General features: G+C 37.1%; 2 protein-coding genes across 5 annotated transcripts in view; both read right to left on the reverse strand.

The window, feature by feature from the left end:
* The window catches only part of USP53 (ubiquitin specific peptidase 53), a 39,435-nt gene extending 31,811 nt beyond the window's left edge, over positions 1 to 7,624 (reverse strand). For both annotated transcript variants that reach the window (XM_081959645.1, XM_081959646.1), the window contains exon 1: positions 7,523 to 7,624. The gene's annotated coding sequence lies outside the window, so the exon portion shown is untranslated. The remainder of the gene's footprint in view (positions 1 to 7,522) is intronic.
* Positions 7,625 to 12,421: 4,797 nt separating this feature from the next.
* MYOZ2 (myozenin 2) overlaps positions 12,422 to 23,365 on the reverse strand; it is a 30,451-nt gene continuing 19,507 nt past the window's right edge. Inside the window, exons 6-8 of one of the 3 annotated variants that reach the window (XM_081959574.1) lie at positions 16,848 to 17,085; positions 16,311 to 16,350; positions 12,432 to 14,817 (exon numbers count right to left, since the gene is read on the reverse strand). In XM_081959574.1, the coding sequence (XP_081815700.1) occupies positions 16,851 to 17,085 (235 nt within the window). In that variant the 3' untranslated portion in view covers positions 12,432 to 14,817; positions 16,311 to 16,350; positions 16,848 to 16,850. Of the gene's footprint in view, positions 16,351 to 16,374; positions 17,086 to 23,365 lie in introns of those variants that run through there. The other 2 variants (XM_081959573.1, XM_081959572.1) reach the window with 2 other exon arrangements.

Consider the following 23,365-nt stretch of genomic DNA (forward strand, 5'->3'; position numbering starts at 1 on the left):
GTTAGAGACAAATCACTTAGGACTTGTTTATTGGGGTGGGTAACTTGTAACATAGTTAGAAACACTGGTTTACCAAGCTACATATTTCATATCCTATGTAGAATGTTATAGTATTGGACTAGAATCTCAAACTTTTGGAGCATAAAGGTATAGCAGGTCAGAGATCAAATTATTATTTCAATTTCTGAGAATTTGTGACAAAGAAAGAGAAAAAAATGTGTGTGAGAGAGAAATTATGTAACAAAAGATTATTTAGCAAGCAAATATAGCTTATTAGGGGAAGAAACATTAAGAGGCCAACTTGCATTCTTTGACAAATTTAATGTTTGACTTTTATTCTAAAGAGATGACAAATCTAAGGTGATGTGGTTGAAAAAAATAGGAAGCTACATCTTGGCATATAGAAATACTAATCAATGAATGAGTGATTTGCAAAATCAGTGGGATATCACTATATTAATTATTGAGATTAAGGCAGGACCAGAATCTTTAATCATTAAAGATGCTACTAATCTGCAATCAATTAAGATATATTTTCAATGTCAATAATATTGTGAGTGTGGTTTGATCTGAATGGCAGAATTGTTTACAGTGGTAGGAAACTTTGAATCCATAAACACTGGTTGACAAATGGCAGAGACTTTCTTACAAGTAATCGCATATCAGAAAGAGATGTCTGAATTATAAAAGACAAATGTTTTGTAAAGAACAAAGGATGCTGATTTTGAAAGGTCTTCATGTTCAATCAGCCTTACTGGTAGTTATTAAAGAAATTGTTTGCGATATGAGAAGTTCATATTGTAAAGTAACAAAAATCAGGAAAGTACATTAAACGTATTATTTTAATAATTTATGGATTTTATGTTATCTTTATAATTATTGTTCATCACCCATAGTTATGCATTTATGATGGGTGGTTGTATGAATCGTCTAAAAAATAAAACAGTATGGTTTAATTACATAACAATCTCATTCTTAGATTTCAAAAGTTAAAATATGGAAACTTTAATATAAAGAAAATCTGCAAGGCTGAATATAGAAGATACAGAATATACCTGTAGCTGCCAAATGAAAACTTTTGGTATGATCTACATATTCTTTTTCCTTAAGATATGAGGGTATGAAGAAGATAATAAAAACGAACTTTTTAAAAATGGTTTTAACATGATATAATTTAGGATCTGGAGAAGTAATTGAACTATATATATATATTTACCTTTATACAGTTGTACCAGTATTTATTCATAACATTTGTTTACTGTCTATAAAATGATTAAACTAGTTCCAGCTTTCTCTTTTCTCTGGATAACATTTACTGCACAAGTAATTCTGTGTAGTACTGAAGAAATCTAGAAAAAATGTGCAGAATACTAAGAATATTTTTTATAATCAACAAATTAAAAAGTGCTAGTCAGCTTTTAGAACTGAAGTGTGTGAATTGTTCCGATTAAAGAGGCTTGTAGTTTAACATAAAAGCAAAAAAAGCTATTTGTAACCTATCTAAAGAGAAGAAATTGGGAAAGGACTGTTCTATAATGTATAAAGATAATGATGCATTTATTATGCTCTTTTATCAAAGTATAGTATAAAAAACAGTAAGAAAATCATAATAATTAAAAATAACTCCAATGAAATTGCTCAGAATCAAATAAAATTGAGACAGATCCAGTCCCAGATACACATTTTGGATAAAAATGTTCATGATGGTAGACAGTGGGGGAAAGGCAAGGCTATTATTTATAATGTATAATGTTTTCTAACATGAGTAGATGTAAACAGCAAAGAATTATTTTAGGTTATAAAGAACAGCTATAATTACACGATTATGGTCTTAAAAAAAAGCTTAAGAACTCTTGGGTCTTTTGGTTGTATTTTCATCCTCTCTTTCATTCCATGGAAGACAAGAAAGAGAAAGAATACCATAACTCAAGGAATGAAAGAACTAGGTACACAAATGAAGTGAATGGAGAGATTTGGGTATCCCAAATTATTTAGATGGTATATTACTGATCCTCAGAAGGCTTGGAAGAAATATTTTGTATCACAGCATGGTAATTTTCATTGCAAAAGCTTGAAAAGTCAGAAAGAGAATTCCTCAAATGAGTAACTTGGATAAAGAGCTGTTTACTGTAGAAAGAGAAGGTGTTGACGTCTGTAGAGATTCTCAGTCATCCAGATCATGGTTGTCCCAAAGATGCTTTTTCAGCAGGCAACTGCTTGTTTTTTTCTTTGAAGATGTTTCGCTTCTCATCCAAGAACTGAAGTAGCTCTTTAGAAGTGAAACATCTTCAAAGAAAAAAACAAGAAAGTCCAGTTGCCTCCTGAAAAAGCATCTTTGGGACAGAAGGTGTTGAAGTAGAAGTTCTTAAATCATTCATTAAAAATACATATACTGTATGAATATTGATGGATAAAATATGCAACCTTTATTGTCAATACATTTAATGCTTAAAGATAAAGGTTTCCCCATTTCAGTCATGTCTGACTCTAGGGGGCAGTGTTCATCTTCAATTCATAGCCAAATGACAATGCTTCTGTAGTCACGTGGCCAGCATGATTATAATTGTAAAGCGCACAGAACACCATTACCTTCCCCCCCCAACAAGATACCAATTTATCTATTAGCATTTGCATGCTTTTGAATTGCTAAGTTAGTAGGAGATGGGGCAAGATGGGAGCTCACCCTGTCACCCTGTACTTGTGTCTTGAACTGCCAATCTTTCAGTCAAGAAGCCCAGCTTCTTCATCGGTAGGCCACTGCACACCCCGCTACATTAATGTTTACAATATGAGAAATATGATGATTTTAGGTTTTGCTATAGAACATAAATATAATAATGGAAACCTGGCAGAATGGTTTTCATGACTAGATTATAGCAACTAAAAGACACAATTTGTTCAGAAGGAACAGAAACAATAGAAATAGAGAAGGCATTGCGCTATATGTTAAAAATATCTTAGGAATCCAAATTAATAAACTTGATAAAACTATAAAGTTATCTGAGTGGTGGATCACGTGGTAAGACTCTGGGTCTGTGCACCGCTGAGGTCGGCGGCTCGATTCCTGTGAGTGAATAAACCATGTAGCGACAAGAAAGGAGCCTCCCTCGATTGCCTACCAGCATTCAGGCATCCCACGGATAAAGATAGCACCATCTGAAAAAATTCCTTTCACAGAGGCAGCCATCCACCTTGGTGATCCCTGGCTATCACGTGCCATATGCTAAAAATAAATAAATAAATAAATTGCAACCAAAACTTAATAGTGCTTAACTAAACTGTGCTATCAAAGGGCATCTAAAAGAGTTAAAGAAAAATACTATTGGTACCTACTATTACTTGCCAGATACTGAAGATGAAACTCAAATACTTTGGCCATCTAATAAGAAGGAAGGATTTATTGGATAAGAGCCTAATGCTGGGAAAGATTGAGCACAAAAAAAGAAGGGGATGACAGAGAAAGAGGTGGCTGGATGGAGTCACCGAAGCAGTAAGCGTGAGCTTAAATTGACTCCAGAGGATGGTAGAGGACAGGAAGGCCTGGAGGAACATTGTCCATGGAGTTGCGATGGGTCAGACGCGACTTCGCAACTAACAACAACAACATTAGTTGTCTAGTCAACAACAAGATATGGTTGAAATTTTCATAATGCAAATTGTAGATCTTTCAAACAAACATAAAACTGTAGGTACAGGAAGCTTTAATTCTTGGGAGACTAAGTATCAGCACACTGCTTCCAGGAATCTGTGAACTTTGTTTCTGATAACTTTTTTCCTTTAGGAGGAGGAAGGTACAAGAGAATCAGCCAGCCTTAACAACTAACAATACTTAGTTGATTAAGTGGAAATGCATAAGCAAAAGCCTATCTTATACTTCAAGAAAGCAGATTTTAATAAACTCAAGAGCATTGCTAAATAGAGGACCTTGAAAAAAGAAACGAAGGGAAACCCGGCTTAAGGTTTCAGAGTTTCTAAATAAGAGATGCTAAAAATACAACTGCAAAAAATGGGGTAAAAGTGGGGACAGCAGAAACAGATAAACAGAGAGTGTGTTTATGAAAATCTGAAACAAAAAAGATCATAGGAAACAAATGCAATGAGAGACCGATCAGCAAGAAAAAATTCAAAGGTAACCTGGAATTTCCTGGTCCTAAGATCTCTACTTTTCAATATTTTCATGAATGAGTTGTACGAAAAGTTAAAAGGAAGCTTATGAGATTTAGAAATGCTATAAAATTGAATGAGATATGGTAGCTAACACTGTAGAAGACAGAAATAAAATTCAAAATTATCTTGATGAGCAATCACTTGAAAGTACCATAATAGTGATATGTGATAGAGACAAATGCAGAAGTTTAAAAAACAAAACTCAAAATGTAGAATACTTAACCTGACAGTAGTATTTGTGAAAAAAGATGTTGAATAGTAGTGTAGTGCAAACTATTACATGAATATGAGCTAACAGAATGACATGCTAGGGAAAAACAATTGCAGCATGAATATTAGCAGAAGTATAATTTCCAAATCAGACATTTTTTCTCCTTTGGTCAGACTTAGGTCCAGTTATGAACATCACCTTCTAATAAGGATTCATAAAAAAATGGAACTGATTCAGAGAAGGAAAAGAAGACGTTGTTCGCAGCATGACCCCAAAAAATCTTATTAAGAAAGATTGAATGGGTGGGTAAACTTAGCCTTCAGAAAATGAATGAAGACATTAGGACAGCACAACTGTAAATAGAACACTGTAGAAAGGTTATTGCCTATATGCTTTTACTATTAAGACTTCCAGGAAACACCTGTAATTATGTTTGAAAACAACATGCCTATAAAGAACCCTTTTATGATTTACATAACTTTTATGTCCTTAGATAGTATTTTCAAGACATTTGAGTAAGCCGTCCTTAATGTAATCTCTAGCAATGTGAGTCATTATTCCACTATCAATAATAAAAGCAGTCCTGATGGAGGTGTTCCATTCTGGAGATGGCTAATACAATAGAAAAGATTTCACCTCTACCCTGTTTACACAGTCTTTTTTATCCATGTTATTAATTTTAATATTTTAACTTTCAGTGCTCAATGTTTTAACCTTTTAATTGTTTTATATTGTTATTTATTTATGGCATTTTAAACCATGCAGTCATTTGATAATGAGATGGGCACCATATAAAATTTAATAAATAATGTGAATAATCATCTTGTCTAGTATGAAATGTATCAGCACTATCTTAGCAATTTTGACTAAACAAATGACTGAAATGAACTCATATTCAACTCATATTTACTTTTTTAGCCTGCCTTTTAATTTTAGGTTCTGCCCTTTGGCCTTTAAGTACTACATTATAGTAAAATATCTATAAACATGCATTATTATATTTATTAATATTTTAAGAAAAGTCTTAGTTATTTTACTATTATTTGGAAAGTGCTTTTTTATTTTAAGATGTTTTTAAGATGGATATGAAACACTGATGCTTTGAAAGCACATGTGCACGTGTGCACACACACACACACAATATCAATACACTCATACACATGATTTTGTAGATAAATCTTAATCTTCTCCATATAAAGAGAATTAAAATGAGCCCTTTTGGTTATTGCTAAATTAATTTGTATCTATACATTATGCACATATGAATGTATTCAATAAGTGATTATTCATCCATCTTTCAAATTATAATTATTTAAGTTAATGTATTTAACCCCCCCCTCCCGCACTCCAATTTCAACTCACATGTTTCTAGGGTAAACTGATCCATAATCGAGAAGCAGCTGAATAGTTTTATTTAATAATTTGTATTTTTAATAATTGGATAGAGGGGGCTATAAGAATAGAAACAAGCAGATAACCTATGTGTTGAATTTAAATTTACAATGTGGCAACTGTACAGCAAATGCAAATTTCATCAGGCATCAACATAATGCAAATAACAATCTCAGCTAACTATTCTTAAGAGAAAAACATATTTTGCTAAAATATTTCTAACATATAACGACAATGAAATTAAAACATGCACTTTAATTAAATTTCTTTACGTTGTAGGCTTAAAATATATTTATATAGTAGTTCTAAAATTACTAAAACATTTTTAGATAACATTAAAGTCAGTTCCTGAATCCTGTTATAAGCAACAGCATTTTAAGAAATTGAGATCTGACATATCTATACCTATATCTTGTACTAATATGTACTATTTTCAAGAACTACATAGAACACATTTCATACATGTCCCTTCAACTTGAACATAAGACATCTATGGTTAAAACATAACCCAGTTATATAACATTCCAAATTTACCCTTAATTTCGAAACTTGAATCTTTTAAACCTTTAAATGCGAATATCGATAGATATTCCCAAATGGTCTTTACACAAAGCAAGTTTATCATTTTTTAGTGCACATACAACTTCAAAAGTGCTAAGTATCTAACTTGAAACCTCTCATACTCTCATTTCTCTGACTATTCTATAAGATCTCTGCTTCGGATTAAGCTCTGCAAATGGAAGAGAATCACAAATAATGGACCCTCCAATCTTTTTAAGAATTCCAACGCTCTGACGGACCACAATTCCTCACTGTAAATAAAAACTACACCTTTCGGTATTTTCCTTCCTCATTTCCCTCTAGAGGTAGCCACTTTAACTGCGAATGTTTGGAGAGGGGAGGGATAACTCCTGTAGCATCCCCTCTACTCTTACAAAAGCCTCCAGGTTAAGATAACCTTTGTTGTCATTATCTTTACGGTGAGCACACTGGCTGGCACCCATTAAAAATGAAATGGTGTTGCCTGATATCAAGACAAAGTATACATCTACTTTGAAAGAGCCAGAGCGGGGAATATTTTCCACGTTGCTTAAGAGCGAACACACTAATTGTGGAGTCTGACGAAAGAAGCCGCGCACGCAGGTAAACAAGCAGGAGCGGAGTTAATGAAGGCGGCGGGAAGGCGCAGCCACCAGTACGGAGAAACGGAGCAAGGATATAAACAGAAGAAAAGGCTTCTTAGTTGCCGTTCATCTTTTCTTCTCAGCCCTCAAGGGGCTTCCGTCAAGCAAAGCCAAAGGGGTATCTTAAAGATAGGAACCCGACTCTTTCGGCTTGACCCTCGTCGTTCACACACCCACACAGCCACGCACCCAGCGGGCACTTCCAGGAGGCTGCGTCCAAGCGAGCCAGGAAGAAAAGCCGCACCTACCCCAAGGCACCCTCGACTCTTCCCACCCACTCCCCCCGAGGTTTTCCCACCTGCCGCCCCAAGGTTTTTTTTTTCCAGCTTCGGCCGGTGTCAGCCCGCAGGCGGCAGGGCGCCGAGGCCCCTTCGCCTCCCTTCGCTACTCAGACGAAGCGGCGGCGGGGCCCTCTCTCCCAGCCGGGGCTCTGCCCTCTCGCTCTTCGCCTTCGCTTCAGAAGAAGCCGGCCGAGTTCCGCGGGGGGAATAACTTGCTCGGCCGGCCGGCCACCCGCCCGCCCCGAGATAAACCTCAATCCCCGCTTTCCCGCGGGGGGCTTGCTTACCTCCGGCCGCCTCGACGGCTGCTCTTCCCCATTCTGATCGCGACTCCTGCGGACGATCCGGCTGCGCCCGAAGCGCCCGAGCTCCTTCCCCCGCCCACATTGTCCTGCTCCCGCCCACCGCCCCTCTCAGTAACTTTCTTCCTCCTGCCTCCAAGCGAAGCACGCGCGCCCGCGGATGGGAAGGGGCGGGGCGGAGAAACAACCGTCCCGGAGCGGCTCGAGAGGCAGGCAAGCGCGCGCTCGGCGGTGCTGTGGGGGGCGGGGGGAGGCGGAGGAGCAGCTGACTCTCGCCGGGAGGGGTCAGGCCTCCTTCAGACGCCAGCCAGAGGGCGGCTTCCGATTGGAGGGAGAGGGAAAGCGCAAGGAAGGTACGCGGGAAGTGATTGGAAGTGCGGGGTTGGGAGGGCCCTGCCGGAAGAGCCAATTCGGATCTCTGGCACCTGCTCCTTCCCCCTCCCCCCCGACTTATGTTTTGTGTGAACGCGGCGTCTGGCCCGGCGGGGATCTGCGGAAGTTGACGCCGGGCAGAGCTAGGTTGGTGCGCGCGCGGCGGCTGGCGCGGGGAGCGCTTGAAGGAGAACGTGCGAGATGGGGAGAACCAGATTGGGATTGTGGTCACAGACGAACGTGGTTGCTCTGCTTAAAATTGGTTCAGCCGAAATGAGTCACAACGGATTAGATTCCTGTGCCTAAGCATCATGATTGTAAACAACCCGCTAGCCGGAATAATGTAACATGCAAGCCCAAGAACAAGCAAACTTCTGGTTGGCTTTGATGATGCGTAAGCTTAGCCTCAACGACCTTTTCCTTCCTTCCCTGATTTAGATGTATGGTTGTAGCCTATGTTTGCACTATGTGCTTAATGGAGTTGGAAAGCATTGAAAAGAGATACTTCACAAAATATTTTAGCATCCCTGAAGCTTAATGCCTATGGAGATTCTCAGTCATCCAGGTCATGGTTTTCCCAAAGGTACTTTTTCAAGAGACAACTGGACTAGTTGCCTCTTGAAAAAGCACCATTGGGACATCAGTGACGCTTAAAACATTAAAACAGGCAATTCCTGGCTGATTGTTGAGTCACCCCGACAAAACTTCCATTGGAATTTCGAATGAAACACCTTTAGGAGGAACTTTATGAATTTCCAAAGCATGAAACTGCTTTAGTATTTTGAACACCGTTTTTCTTTGCTTCTACTGACTTGCTTGACATGGATCAATTACTGACCTATGGCTAATTATGGTATATTCATATCGATTTCTGAGTTTTGGCACATCAAAAATTGTACGGCCTGGATTCACACAGCAAAGTTAGCTAGTTTGACTTCAATGTGTTGTTTGAATCCATAACAACTTTTTCTGGGGCTGAGGGGAGAACAATTGCCCACCAGACAACTACTCCTTTGCATTTATCTTTTGTAACAGAGCCAAAACTGAGTATGTAGGTGAAGCTAACGGTTTTCCTTTATGTCTCGCAATGTTTTGCTCTAGTACTGTATTCCCACCTTAGGAAAATTCAGCAGGGCCATTCCATTTGGAGCAGTGTTGGAAAAACCAATAAATATCAATCCCTGTTACAAAATAACAGGAGCTGTCTTCACTGGTCAGAGAATCTGAGTCCATGTATCATCAAAGTGAGCTACAGCATGACCAGCTGAATGCATGGTTGGAATTCGGAACAAGTGCCAATTTAAAATTGCAGTCATGATGGCCTTGTCAGCTGTACAAGATAGGGACAGAAATCCTGCACTCTTTCCAAAAGTGGACCTGTACATTATGGTGGCAGAGAGAAGACATAGCCTTCACTTCACTAGTGTTTTCTGGGAAGTTTTTGAATTTGGCTCTGCCCCCTTCTCCACCATTAGGTGATACAAATATATATTGCAGCAGCATTAAAAAGTAGTTGTTTCCCTGAAAGATACATCAGACAGAATATGACTCATAACTTGCCATCCAAAATGCTGAAATGGACGCTGCTCCTCCTGGTGCTGCATTATCTGTTGCTTGTTAGTGAGTAAGTTCTGGAGGCAGTTTATAATCCTTTCCTTTCCTTTTGGACAGTGTGGAAAAATTTGATCCTCTTGGAAGGTTCATTTTGTTGTCTCATTAGACAAAACATGGAATAAAACTCAGGAAACTTGCTCTTCTCAGTTGGAAATACAGGTTCAAGTCTAGATGTGTGTGAAGGAAATACAAATTTCATCATGGAAATTCGATGAACATTCCAATGGCTGTGTAAATGAAACAGTTTTTTTTAAATAAAAAATTAAGCCACTGTGAAGAAAACAAAAGGGTGACAGCCAAAAATCCTAGACCTCAGCAGAAAGACCTGTGGAAAGAATGCTAAGTTGGAAAAAGTCCAATGAGACAATTCAAGATACAGAAAACTCAGATGTACACTGTTTTGCAGTAGAGGAAACAGGATTCATGTAGTTATGGGTCAGAACACTGAACAAAGGCATGTGTAGAACATAGCGCATAAATTAATAAGGTCTTTAAAGGAGAGATATTCAAGAAAGGAAAATACAGGAAACTCATAATGCTGGCCATTTTTTACCTATGGCTTGGCATGCCTGCATTGCAAAAAGAGGGAAAGACAAAAGATGCAAGCGGGGCACATACTATAATTAATTTTAGATCATATATAAACATAGTTACTGTTTGTAGTAATTATGGACTCCTTCCTGTGCTCTTTAACTTTTGTAGTTCAGTAACAACTTCTGGAGGCAGATTTTTGCCCCTGCCCTTAGTTAATAGAACACAGATTTTTATCAATATTTCATTTAATTCCCTTTATAATGCTGAATGGCCTTGCAAGACTTCATTGTGATATATGCATTGTGTTTGTGTGTGTGTGTTATATAGATAAACATACATATGCATACATTCGTGTGTGTATACATGCATGGTATATATATATATTGTATGCATATGTATGCATATATCTATCACACACAGACACAAACACTCCTCTAATTCTATTGATCAAAGCTTTATGAACTCTAGGGTAAAATGTCTGGCACCTTTTCCTGCATCTTTCCCCACATTCCAATGCAGTAAGCTCTCGACCTATAGCCTTTCATTAACAACTGTTCGAAGTAACACTACCACTGAAAAATTTACAGGTCCTCATACTTATGACTGTTGCGCATAGTCCAGTATCAAACTATCTTCCAGATAAAAGACTTGGCTTTCCACCAATGAAAATACCTGAGCTACACTGTATTTTGTTCTTGTTTTTTAACCCTATTTTTTCCCTATAAAGATGAGAAAATAAGAAAAAATGTGAAGAACGCAAGAGAGTTACAAAGACAAGATTATGCTTGCACTCCATTTAAAATTTTGTACAAGAAATTAGATAATTGAAAGAAGAAAAGCTCCTGCTGGGAAGTCAATATGTGGTTTAAATAAATTGTTGCTTTGAGAGAATAATTTCATTAACTCTTATCACCTAATAGTTGTATATGTTTGCAGTTAACCTCAACTGCACTAACTTACGATGGTAAAATTACCTCTTGGCAGGTACTCCTAATATTAATAATTGTTTTTTCCTCTTTTTTGGATGTAAACTTTTAAGATTATTTTTTTTTAACTTTATGGGAATATTACTCTTTCTGTAAGCTTGCCTTGCTCTGTTTCATTAACAGCTACAGTTATACACTTGTGTGAGACCAGTTTCAGTTTGGCACATGTTTAGTGTAACCAAGTTTAGTGGGCATCAATAAACTTTTAATATTTTTAAAATTAGAATAATGATTTATCCAATTATAATTTTATGTAAATATTAAACAGGAAAAGCAGTTTAATACTCCTATGCTATAAATACCACTATGCTATAATTTATTGTGGAATGATATTATACAGCTGCAGATTACATAATCCTATAGCAGAGATTTTAGCAACAGGATGAATGGTGATCAGAAAGAAAATTTTAAATCATTGAAAAATTAAATACTGTTGTGGTGTTACAGTTCCATTGCATGCTCACATTGTCTCTCAAAGTATATGTGTGTGTGTTTATACTAGTATATATTACACACACACTATATGTCATAGTGCTCTCTTTTTATGATCCTGTAATCCCTTAACTTGGGGTAGAATTGAGGCAACTGGATGGAACTGAGCATTTCCTGACACCATGTGGAGTTCACATCAGATTTTTATTCTTTGTGCCCAAAAGAAACATTGGCCGCTACCTAGGATTGAACTCTCAACCTTCTGAGCGGGAGGCGGGCACTAGGTGGCAGGCACTAGGCCACCAAGCTCTTCTCTTCTCTCCCTCCCTCCCTCCCTCCCTCCCTCCCTCCCTCCCTCCCCCCCTCTCTCTCCCCCCCTACCTCTCTCTCTCTCCCTCCCTCCATACACACACACACACACACAAAACTTTAATACATTGGAATGTAAAATGATAAACGTTACAAATTATAATAGATGAATACTGAATAGTATTATTTTTACATTCCTGCTATATATCCTTCGTATTTAAACAGACAGAAGAATAAGTGTATCTTTCTTTGTGTATATGTCTATGGTATTTTATATAGCATTGTATGGTATTATATAGCATTGTATGGTATTTTATAGTGAATGAACAAATCATGGCAATTTCAATCAATTGTCTAATGTAGAAATAGCACAAAATTGTAATTTATAGTAGGAATGTCACACTGGAGGCCCTCTCGTCATGGCTGGTTTAAGGATGAATCTCAAAATATCTTCTACAGAGAGGGGTCTTCTATTCAGTCAAATGAACTTTCTGTTTATATATAATTTGAGATTTTAAAAGCATTTTTAATAAAGAAAAGACTGGAAATATTCACATCATATTTTGAAATACTTATTATTTTGGAGGAATACTCATATCTTTTTGTCAATTCCAATATCTGACTTTAGTTTTAGCAACTTTGAATGAAATAAATGTATGTGTGGATGGGAAAATATCTTTATTTTCATAACGAAATACCAAAGATGAGTAGAAGAAATAGTTACATAGAAATAAGTGGGACATAAGCACAATAATGCAATGGAAAATTTATTCAATGTGCAACACTGCAAGTAATATTATTGAACAATATTTTATAAACACAGCAAAATAAAGAAGCGACCTTCTTTATCCACCTATTGAAGATTATATAGAGATGCTTTTGGAAAATATTATTAGCTATGCAGAACATACAATGTTCTGATATAGGAAATATATTATCAATTTTGTTCTGCAGACATGTAGGAGGCTCTTTTCATTAAAGTAAGGTCCTTTCGTTACACACATTTCAATTTTCAGAACTTACAGTATGTCTGAAAAAAATAGACATGTGAACTTTAACTGAGGTTTCCACTCAAGAAATACACTCCATTGAGATCAATAGGATTCATTCTCAGATAAGCATTTGAATTGTCTATAAGTTACAGTAAGTATTCAAGATTGAAAATAATTTTTAAAATGGTATTTTAGTCATTTTATCACACTTTTAAAGTTATTTTTCATCACTTGGCTTCAATATTAAACAGATCTTGCTTTCTCATAAAATGTTTATTAAACTTGAGTTTTATACTCAAATTTTATATAATCTGTCATCTGCAAAAATAATATATTTAAGGGTATCTTTTATAAAGAATCTTAGGTGAGTCTGCTAGAACATATTGTATAATTTCTGCCTAATAAATTTGCACATAATTGTATCTTCAATATTTTACAAAGTGAATCTCATTTAAATGCTGCTTGGAAATCACCATTCCTCTTCCACTCTGTCCTGTAACTTTGAATTCATACCTTGCACTAAGCCAATAACATTAAAATTGATTGTGGCTTAGTGCAAAGTATTATTGTAGTCATATTGGTTTGTAATCATGGACTTCTGGCTTAATGTTCTATAAAACCCCCGCCAATTATGGCTTATTCTACAAATCAATTGCTAGAGTCACACTGGTATGCTGAGAAAAAAAAAACAATGTGGGAAATATACAGTATAATTGATAGTTTAACAGACCAGCAAGATTTGTGGATCAAACAAAGAAATCAGTATCTCAGAAATACTTCTTTAGGGCTGAATATCTGACAAAGTGCTGGACAAAAAAAGTGATTTATATGAAATACTATGGTAGCAAAAAGGAAACAAAAATTTGGAAGACCTTGTATAGCTTGATCTACAAGGAAGAGAGTGATTTGTTCCCTACCAAAGGGATCAAAAGAATTGATGGAAACCAATAGAGCAGTTTTGTTGATGCCCATCAATCAGGAGTTATGAGATGATAATGAGCTTTTGCTAAAAGTAGGCAGTCACAGGGCAGCTTCCCATTGAATATAAAGATATTCTGTTCCTCTCTTCCCACTGTGTGATACGTTTTCATTCCCCAAATGAAAAACTTTTTAAATGAAGCCTGCTGCATTTGTCAGGACTAATCCATCTTACTTCCTAGATTTTAGGAAGTAAGGACTAATTAGTTTTACTTCCTAGATTAGGTTTACTTTTTTATGATGTTGATTCCATATCTTGCAGCATAGATATTAAAATATGACTAATATTAGCAGTTATATTCTTTCCCTTTCAAAGTATTCTCATTTGATATGTTCTGTTTACTACATTACTATGACATGATGTCTGCCTTAGAACCTTTTCCCACTGCTGTTGAATACTGTCCACCTATTTCAGAAGAACCTTCACTAAAAACATTTTTCTCTCCTAGAGGATGAAAATAAGGGAGGTGGTGAAAAATGCAGCAATGTACAAGATATGGGGGGGAGGGGGGCCGTGGCTCCATCTGGGGACAGGGAGGAGGGAGCAATATCAAAAAGGCTCAGATCACAAAAATAAATGTTTTGAAATATTATTGTAACTGTTGATATACTAGAAAGTGACAAAGAATGAGATGATTGAACACATGATTGATATAATGTAAGAATTATATTTATGCTTATTTTTTAAATGTTGTTTTCAAAATCGAAAAAATTATGAGATTTGGAGGGATTTCCACCACTTGCACGGGAGCTGCCAAAAATTTTTATGCACCTTTGTACCCTTTCCCCATAAATGTTTTAAAAAACCAATAAATCTTTTTAAAAAAACAGCATGACATTCTCCACTCAGGTTGTTGACATCTATCTTGCTCCTCTGCTAATCACTACAATCACGTGACTATTCCAAGATAATGTCTATCATATTAAAACCTTATGACTAATTTTTGTGGATAAATGAATGTACATAAAACAGGGCAAAGCTGGTTGTGAAAAATTTGCTTAATTCCGTCTGTCTCACATTTGATGCATTTTGTAGTGTGGTTAGATTCTTGAATGAGATTGCCTATAAATAAACAGATTGATATTTCTTGTATGAATCTACAGCCATAAAAGCTGTATATAATGGATCCCAGTCATGAACAACTGCAAATATAGCTCTGTGCATAGATTCACAGGAGTCATGCAACATGTGATCATAACATTTGAAAACATATTAAACAGTACACGACATCGTGCCTTACATGTACTTTCAGAACTGAAATTAGGTGCATAAATATATAGACCTACTTAAGGTCAGTTTAATGCAGGTAGTCCTTAAATTATGACCATAATGGAGCCTGCCCATTACAGTCATGAATCATGACAATTGTTAAGCAAGGTGCCCACATGATTGTCTCACTTAACAATCTCAATCGTAATTTCTCTTATTCCTCCTAACTGTTTTTTAAATTGTTTTTAAATATTAATTCTTAATTGCATATTGGGTTTTTACAATTTGGGGTATTTTAATGCTGATTTTTAACTGTCTAAATGATGAAATTTGTTACCTCCTCCGTGTATGCGTGTATGTGTGTTTTGTATTTATGTATGTTTATGTGCTGTTATATATCTTTTATGTTTTATGCTCCATTGTACGCCGCCCCGAGTCCTACTTGGAAAGGGAGCGACTAATAAATCCAAATTATTATTATTATTATTATTATTATTAGGCCCCGTTCTCACTATTGTGGCTATTAAGCAACTATTATGGCTCAAATGAACCATGGGATCCTCAGTGGTAGGGGAGTCCTAGTTCAGTTCCAGGCCTACATTGCAGCACCTTCCCAGTTCACACGTGGCTTGCTCCCGCCTCCCAAGGTCTCCCATACCCTGCGGCACCTTGGGCTCTGCTTCCCACTCTGCTGAGACCTCACAGGCCTTGGGGACTGCATAGGGAAACTGATAGGGGAAGAGCTAGCCCTCCTTCCCAAACACAATTGCCCGTCAGTCTCCCCCATACAACACTGGGACCTCTTGCCATTCCAGAAGTGGGCACCATTTCCGAGTGTCCACACTTCATTATAGCCATTCCCCAGATGGCATCTGCTGCCTAATTAATGTAATGTGGCTTCCATATAGGAAGGCTACAGGGCAGATTGATTGCTCCTTCCTGGAGATCTTGGAAAAGGTAAGAAATTGAGTCATTATGAGGGTGGAGGGGAGGGTGGAGGACCAAGTAGGGTCAGAAGCAGGCCCAAGGCCTATGGGAATCCAGCAAGGTGGGAAGCAGGCCCAAAGCCTAAGACGACCCGGTGGGTAAGTGGGGAGAGCATTCAATTTTTTTCCACGTGACTCCAGGGTGGGGCACTTCAGCTGACATAACTAGGTAGGGGTTGTAAGTCCCTTTGTTCAGCTCTGTTGTAATTTCCAATAGCTGCACAAGAAATGGTCATAAGTCAAGGACAACCTCTAACTTAAATTGAAATTTCATTACGGTGTTCTACAAAATACAATATGCAAAAATTCTATCGTTTCCAGAAAGGATGTTTTTACTCAGATTCCTAGTGGCATACTTACTTAACAAAAGTGTAGACACTTTATTTTGGTCAGTTCAAATCTGCATATAAATAGTAAATATGCATTCAGAGTCACAAAATGATATATTTAATTTTATATCATATACAGATTGGGTCCATTAGGGTTTCATTCAAATATGTAGTTTAACCAATAGTGCCTAAACATTTGCCACTATATCTCAGTAGCAAGTCTAATCAAACTAGAATTGGTAGATACATCTGTAATATCACTGAAATTTTGATTGTTATCTGATATATTAATACAAAAATTGACCAGTGAGAATCAATCCAGTTATATTTAATATGTAGAATATAAAGGCTGAATGAGTCAAATGTAGTTTTTTTAAAAGAATGCATTGGCCACATAGTTTTATTTGTATTAGCAATCAATAGCAATATTAGTTAATCTCAGAATACAACTGCATCATCATATCATATTACATTTCAATATAACATAAAATAGGATGTTGGAACAGATGTAGGGAGTATTAAAAGATTAAAACACTGCCAGGTTGAATCTGATGTGTGATGCACTTACTTTTCACAAATCATCTGTTTCTGGAACACCATTGACCTCTGTAGGCTGTATAGTTATCATAATGGGAATATTCTCAGTGGTCCAACCTTTAGGAGTCCTGTTGAATGATCTCCGGGTAGAAAGTGGGTTAGCAAGGACCATAAATCTTGGATCATTTAGCAGCAGAAAATTAAAATCTGGAACTTTGTACTTGATAAGTTTTGATGCTTTTTCAAAACCACCAAAAGGAGTGGCAACTCTAGATGATGGGGAAAAAACAGAAATAACACAAATGCTTATTCTTCTATCTGAAAAGGGGATTTTCAGATTTTTTCCCCCTGTATTATAAAAACCTTGTCCTCCTATTTAAAATGACGTCAGCGCAATTTAAAACACATCAAATGTGTTCTAGATAAGGGGTACCAAACTGCAGTCTTAGTGTGCAGGCTTAATTTCACTTACTGTATTTTACATAAAAATAACCTACTTTGTGATTTATATTTCATTTTTGTGGTTTGTGAAACTCTTAACATCCCATCCACTATATAACAAAGAATATTATTGTATTTGAGACAAACTATAGATTTCTTAATTACTAGCTCCTATGGTAATGGTGATCATGTGTTTGGGATTATGTATATGTCTTTGATTTTTTAACAGCCAAATTCTACAGCCAACTGATTATTGCTTTCTTATCACTCTTCTTAAAATAGCCATATCCATTTATTTTGTAACATTACCTATCTATATGAATATCTGAATATTGTTGTTCCAAGTTTTTTGACCACTAAAGGAAGGCATTATTAAATCATCATGATTGTTTAGCTTTTTATAGCAAAAGCTATATGGTAACTGTTGGAGATTAATATTTTTTCCTGCAAAGCAGTGATTTGTTTTTGCTAATTGATCATAAGGAGCTTGTTAGTTGGTAATAGTGAAGCATAATAGAGCTGATTACAACATGATATTTTGGTAGCTTGCCATTCCAATGCACAAATATAATAAATATTCATACATTAGTTTACAACTTCTTACATACGTGGGAAGGAACAAAGATGAAAACTATGTTTAACATCAAGTTCTCTTAATTCAAATCTGTTGGAATATAATGATATGAGAAATGTACGCATTAAGTTATTTCCATTTCAATGTATTCTGTATGAAAAGGTTTCCTTGTTAAGATGACCAGGGAATGGGATAGAAATTGAATGGAAATAAAATTGTTGACGAAAGGATGGTGATGTTGCCTGGAATAATCTATTACAAAATTCTCTTACAAAACACGTAGATTGGTCCAGAACGCAGCCGCGCGGGTGATTATGGGGAGTACTAGGTACTCCCATGTGACACCGTTCCTGCGCGAGCTGCACTGGCTTCCTGTGGTCTATCGGGTGCGTTTCAAGGTTTTGATAACTATCTTTAAAGCGCTCCATGGCTTAGGACCTAGTTACTTGCGGGATCGTATTCTGCCCCATACATCCCTGCGACCAATTCGCTCGCACAGAGAGGGGCTCCTCCAGGTGCCGTCCGCTAGACAATGTCATGGGGCAGCGCCTAGGAGTAGAGCCTTCTCTGTGGCGGGCCCAGCCCTGTGGAATGACCTCCCTCCGGATATTAGGAATACCTCTGACCTCCGCTCCTTCCGTATTAAGCTGAAGACCCACCTATTTCAAGCAGCTGGCCTGGCTCAACTCTGATCTAACCATATCGCTCCTGACGGGTTTTTAACTGGGTATTTTAATTATATTTAATTTCTAGGGGTTTTAAATACTGTATTTTAATTGTTTTATCAATCGACCTCCTCCTTGTGTATGTTTCAGTGTATGTCTTTGTTATATGTTTGTTTTGTTTACATATTTATTTCGTATGTTTCGTTGTACGCCGCCCCAAGTCCTTCGGGAGAGGGTGCGGCTAAGAAATAAATATATTATTATTATTATTTATTATTACATTAAAGGATGCTTTTGGGAAAGGTGATTGGCTGAATAACAGTTATTTCTAATATATTATTATGATTCTTACTTTATAGTAGATTTGGTAAAGAAACTGATCTCTCATAAAAGCTAATGATATTGAAATCCTGCCATAAATCATGTCAAGAAATACAATGTTAGATTGTAGTTTGTTTTTCAATTTCAACTAGTTTAGTCAAATAGTTAATTGAACTGAAGTCAAAAGAGTAACTATAGTTATAGGAAAATACATAACTTTGAGTGTCTTAAATAAAGCATTTAAATGAAATTCACCATACACTGTATAGAATGCCATGTGTATAAGAGAGAATATTCTAGAATCTTTCAACTATGATGATGTGTTTTAAATGTATTTATATAAAGGGATAAAGAAAAATGAAATCATTTGTTATATTTTAAGGAGGTGATATGTTACCAAAATTGTTTATATTTGTGATGAAGGTGGGAAGTTATTTCTTTATATATTTAAAATTACAATTAAAAAAGCAAATAGTGAACATGTGATCCAGTGCTGGGTTCCTGCCGGATCGCACCGGATTGCGCGCGCTCCCTTTCGGCGCTAAACCCGGATCGCGCGCTCCCTTTCGGCGCTAAACCCGGAAGTACATTCTTGCCCCGCCCCTGGCGACGCGACGACGCTTGCCTGCGCTCCACCAGCTCGGCTGGGAACGGAGACGTTTCCTCAGCGGAGCGGAGCGCCTGAAAGGGACGCAGGCTCAGCCTGCCAGGCTGCCACCACTCCACTGAAGACATTGCTGAGCAGAGAAACGTCTCCGTTCCCAGCCGAGCTGGTGGAGCGCAGGCAAGCGTCGTCGCATCGCCAGGGGCGGGGCAAGACCGTACTTCCGGGTTTAGCGCCGAAAGGGAGCGCGCGATCCGGGTTTAGCGCTGAAAGGGAGCGCGCACGATCCGGTGCGATCCGGCAGGAACCCACCACTGATGTGATCACAGGGCACTGCAACAAAAGTGTGAACCAGTTGCAAAGTGCCCAAATTGTGATCACGTGACCATCGAGTGCTGGTAAACCATAACTTCAAAGACGTAACCATTATTCTTTGAACAAATGATCATTGGCTGAGGACTAGTTTATAAATTGTCTGGCTCCAAATAATTCAAGTATGGACAAGATCTCTAATCTCTGATAACATTAATTTGGCAAATTTATGAAAGTCAGTAAATTGTATTTTAATATATTAAAATAACATTATTGACTATATTAATAATGCATATTATTTGTATACTAGATCAACCAAAAAAAGAGTAGTACAGAGTTCAGTATGGCAAAAGTTAATTCCTTGAAGTAATCATCCAGATGATGTCAAGGAGTTGTAATGCTCTATATTTTTTGAAACCTAAACATATAATTTGAGGTCTGACTCACTTTGTACAATCAAATCTCAAAGACAATCAAATCTCCTTAACTGAGTTCAGGGAAGTACAGGTATTTTATGCAACATAAAATTAGCTTAGGCCTTGTTCCTCCCCCCCTCTAGTTTTGTGATTTATGATAGTGGTAGAGTGATACTTTCTATTTAGAAGACTAATGTATTCAGGTATAGTAATAGCACTCTAAAGAGGGAATATTACAAGTAATTCTAGAATATTTTGTTCTTCCAGACCATGCTGATCCTATTATTCTGGGAGTGGTCTGACTGTTTTCCACAAGCAAGTGTTTTTCAAAAACTACCAGATCAGTCCAGAATATCTAAATCCATCCAAACTTGAAATGTTGTCTAAGATAGGCAGGACCTAATTACAAATATTAATGATATTGACAACTTAGAGGCATAATGTACTTAATTGCAGGTTTACATATTCCCACCCACTTTCCCCACCTACATACATTGTTGATTTGAAAGGCCTATTGACCTATCTAAAAATTTGATTTGCTAATCATGCTAAATGGTTTAGCACAAGCTGTGAATAAATAGAAACAAGTCTCAGTACACCTTGAGCTGATGTTTGCCCTTCTATTTCTTCTGTGAACTTGGCAAGTCTTTTAATTTTAAGTAAAGGTAACATCTACTAGATTGGCATGCTCAGTGATAGTAACAGCGTCAGAGAAATCCATGTAAAATCATGGATTTTGAAGTTTGCATAATTTCCAGAGCTGAGATCGTGGTTAATTAAAATCAGAAGTGACCGTTATTTTTATTTGCAAAGCGCAAAATATGTCCCAAGGAATAATTTTAATTAATATTTAAATGCAAATAAACTTAGTTTTCACCCTGACCGCTTCTTGGATTGCCCCCCCTCCTCCCAAACCACTTTAAGATGTGGTCTTGTCAGTATGAAAGCAGTGCACACCTTTATTCAAAGCATGGTTTAATAGGAATGGCACATATAGCCAAAGTGGGAAATTTGACTCTGCTGGAAGGTAAGAGCTATTTGAGGAATAACAATTAGGGTTCACTCAGTAAAGAAGAGGGAAAGTGTTATTAAATAATCTTTTAAATAAAAGCCTATTATTTTTTGGTTTCTTTTTCTCATTAAGAAATTTCAAGAAAGCCAGTTTGTTTATATATTACATATATAGAAAATGTTTGAAACGAATATCTAGTTTGTTGCCATTGAATTGCAAGGAGAAAACTGGTTTTAATACTTCGGGCATCTACAGTATGTATCCCCTGATCGTCTTAATAGAAAGTATTGAAAGTAAAAATTAGTTAAAACCACCATATTGTAATTGTTTAAAATTAAATACTGATGAAATTGGCATGCTTCAAAGCAACATGATAGCCTCTACTATTATCTTTACTTCCAAGAATGTCTCTAGATCCCACAGAGGCGCCATAGGAGTCTTAGGATGTATAAATGGCCATGGCTGCAGTCCAGACCTTTGTTTAGAAATGTCACCTCCCCAGAAAAACAACAGGCTGAGATTAGCTGGTAGGGAGCATTCTGGGGCAATGGGAGTTTAAAAGCAGCAGCAGAAAAACATATTCAGTTGGGGGAGGGGAGCCAATACCATGTCAACCTCATCTGGATTTGGAAATTAAACAGCATCAGTCCTACTTAGTCCTTGCATGGATATACCCAGAAGAAACAGTGGCAATTTCTTATGGTTGTTGACAAGAAGACTTATCTGGACATGTTAATAGAATAGTAAAACAGTACAATTTAAAGGACAAGCTACCTTTTAAAGAAAGTCTTTTGTTAATATTGTAGCTATTTTATGGACCTATCTCAGAATTACAGCCCCAAAAAGCTGTTTAACCTTTTTAAATGGGGGCTGAAGAGCTGGGGTCCTTGGATAATATTTCAGGCTGCTAGAGGATTATTATTATACTGTTAGTTGTCTAATAATTGTTTCCAGTGTGGTACTGCAGTCAGCAGGAGATGCTTCATGTGTTACAGGATTAGGCTTGCTATATGTAGCTTAGTAATACAGAACTACATCCAGATGGACTGGATTCCTTTACTGCTTTGAAAACAATCCATTTCAGGAAGGGAATTTGGCTTCTTTAACAAGATAGGAGGTATAACCAGTCAAGCCAGTTTACTGTTACATCTAGACATCCTGCAGTGCTTCACTTCTGACTTAGGTTTCTATTTAAGATATTAAGTTAACTAAGGGGACAAATGGCTTAGTGTTGGGGAAAAACTGGGCAGAGGAAATAGTTTTGCATCATCACCACCACCTAAATAAACAGGCTAGCAGTTTTGAAATATATTAATCACAGAAGTGTGTTGTGGTATTCTTCCAAGCTGACTCAGTTTATTCTTTATGGAATCCTAGGACATTTCCGTGGCAAGGAACATAATATAGGTAGTCCTCAACTTAAGACCACAAATGAGCCCAGAATTTATGTTGCTAAGAGAGAAATTTGTTAAGTGAGTTTTGTCCCATTTTACGACTTTTCTTGCCGCATTTGTTAAGGGAATCACTGTAGTTGCTAAACTAGTAACACAATTGTTAAATGAACCTGGCTTCCCCATTGACTTTGCTTGTCAGAAAGTCATAAAATATGATCACATGACCCCAGGACTCTGCAACCATCATGAATATGAACCAGCTGTCAAGCACCCAGATATAAATCACGTGACCATGGGGATGCTGCAAAAATGCATTCTGCATTTTTCAGAATGTGAAAAAGGGTCATGTAACTTTTTTCAGTGTCGTCGTAACTCTGAACGGTCACTAAATGAACTGTTTTAAGTCGAGGGCTATCTGTAGTTATCATTTGGAGTGGGGTCCAAATTATATTGTAATCAAACTGAAACTGCAAAGTAGGTGAGAAGGCATTGTATCCATATTGGGGTTGTTTTTCTTTTTCTTTTTTCCCTTTACCCAAATAAATTAAGCTTATTTTACAGTTTCCTACCTCATACAGGGGTGTCAAACTGGCAGCCCGCAGGCTGGATGCATCACATGCAGGCCACGCCCAACCCAATTCCGCAGAGGTGGGGGGAAAACATCACATGGCGGCTATATGATGCGGTGAGTTTGACACCCGTGCAGGGTACCAAACCATGCAGCTGCTAGTTCTCAATTGCAGTCCAAACCGGTCAAAGAGAGCTCAGAGGATTCAAAGAATAGCTTTCTTTGCTTTCATTTAGCACTAG

Source organism: Natrix helvetica (genome assembly GCF_964273705.1).
Source record: "Natrix helvetica genome assembly, chromosome: 7".
Classification (NCBI taxonomy): domain Eukaryota; kingdom Metazoa; phylum Chordata; class Lepidosauria; order Squamata; family Natricidae; genus Natrix; species Natrix helvetica.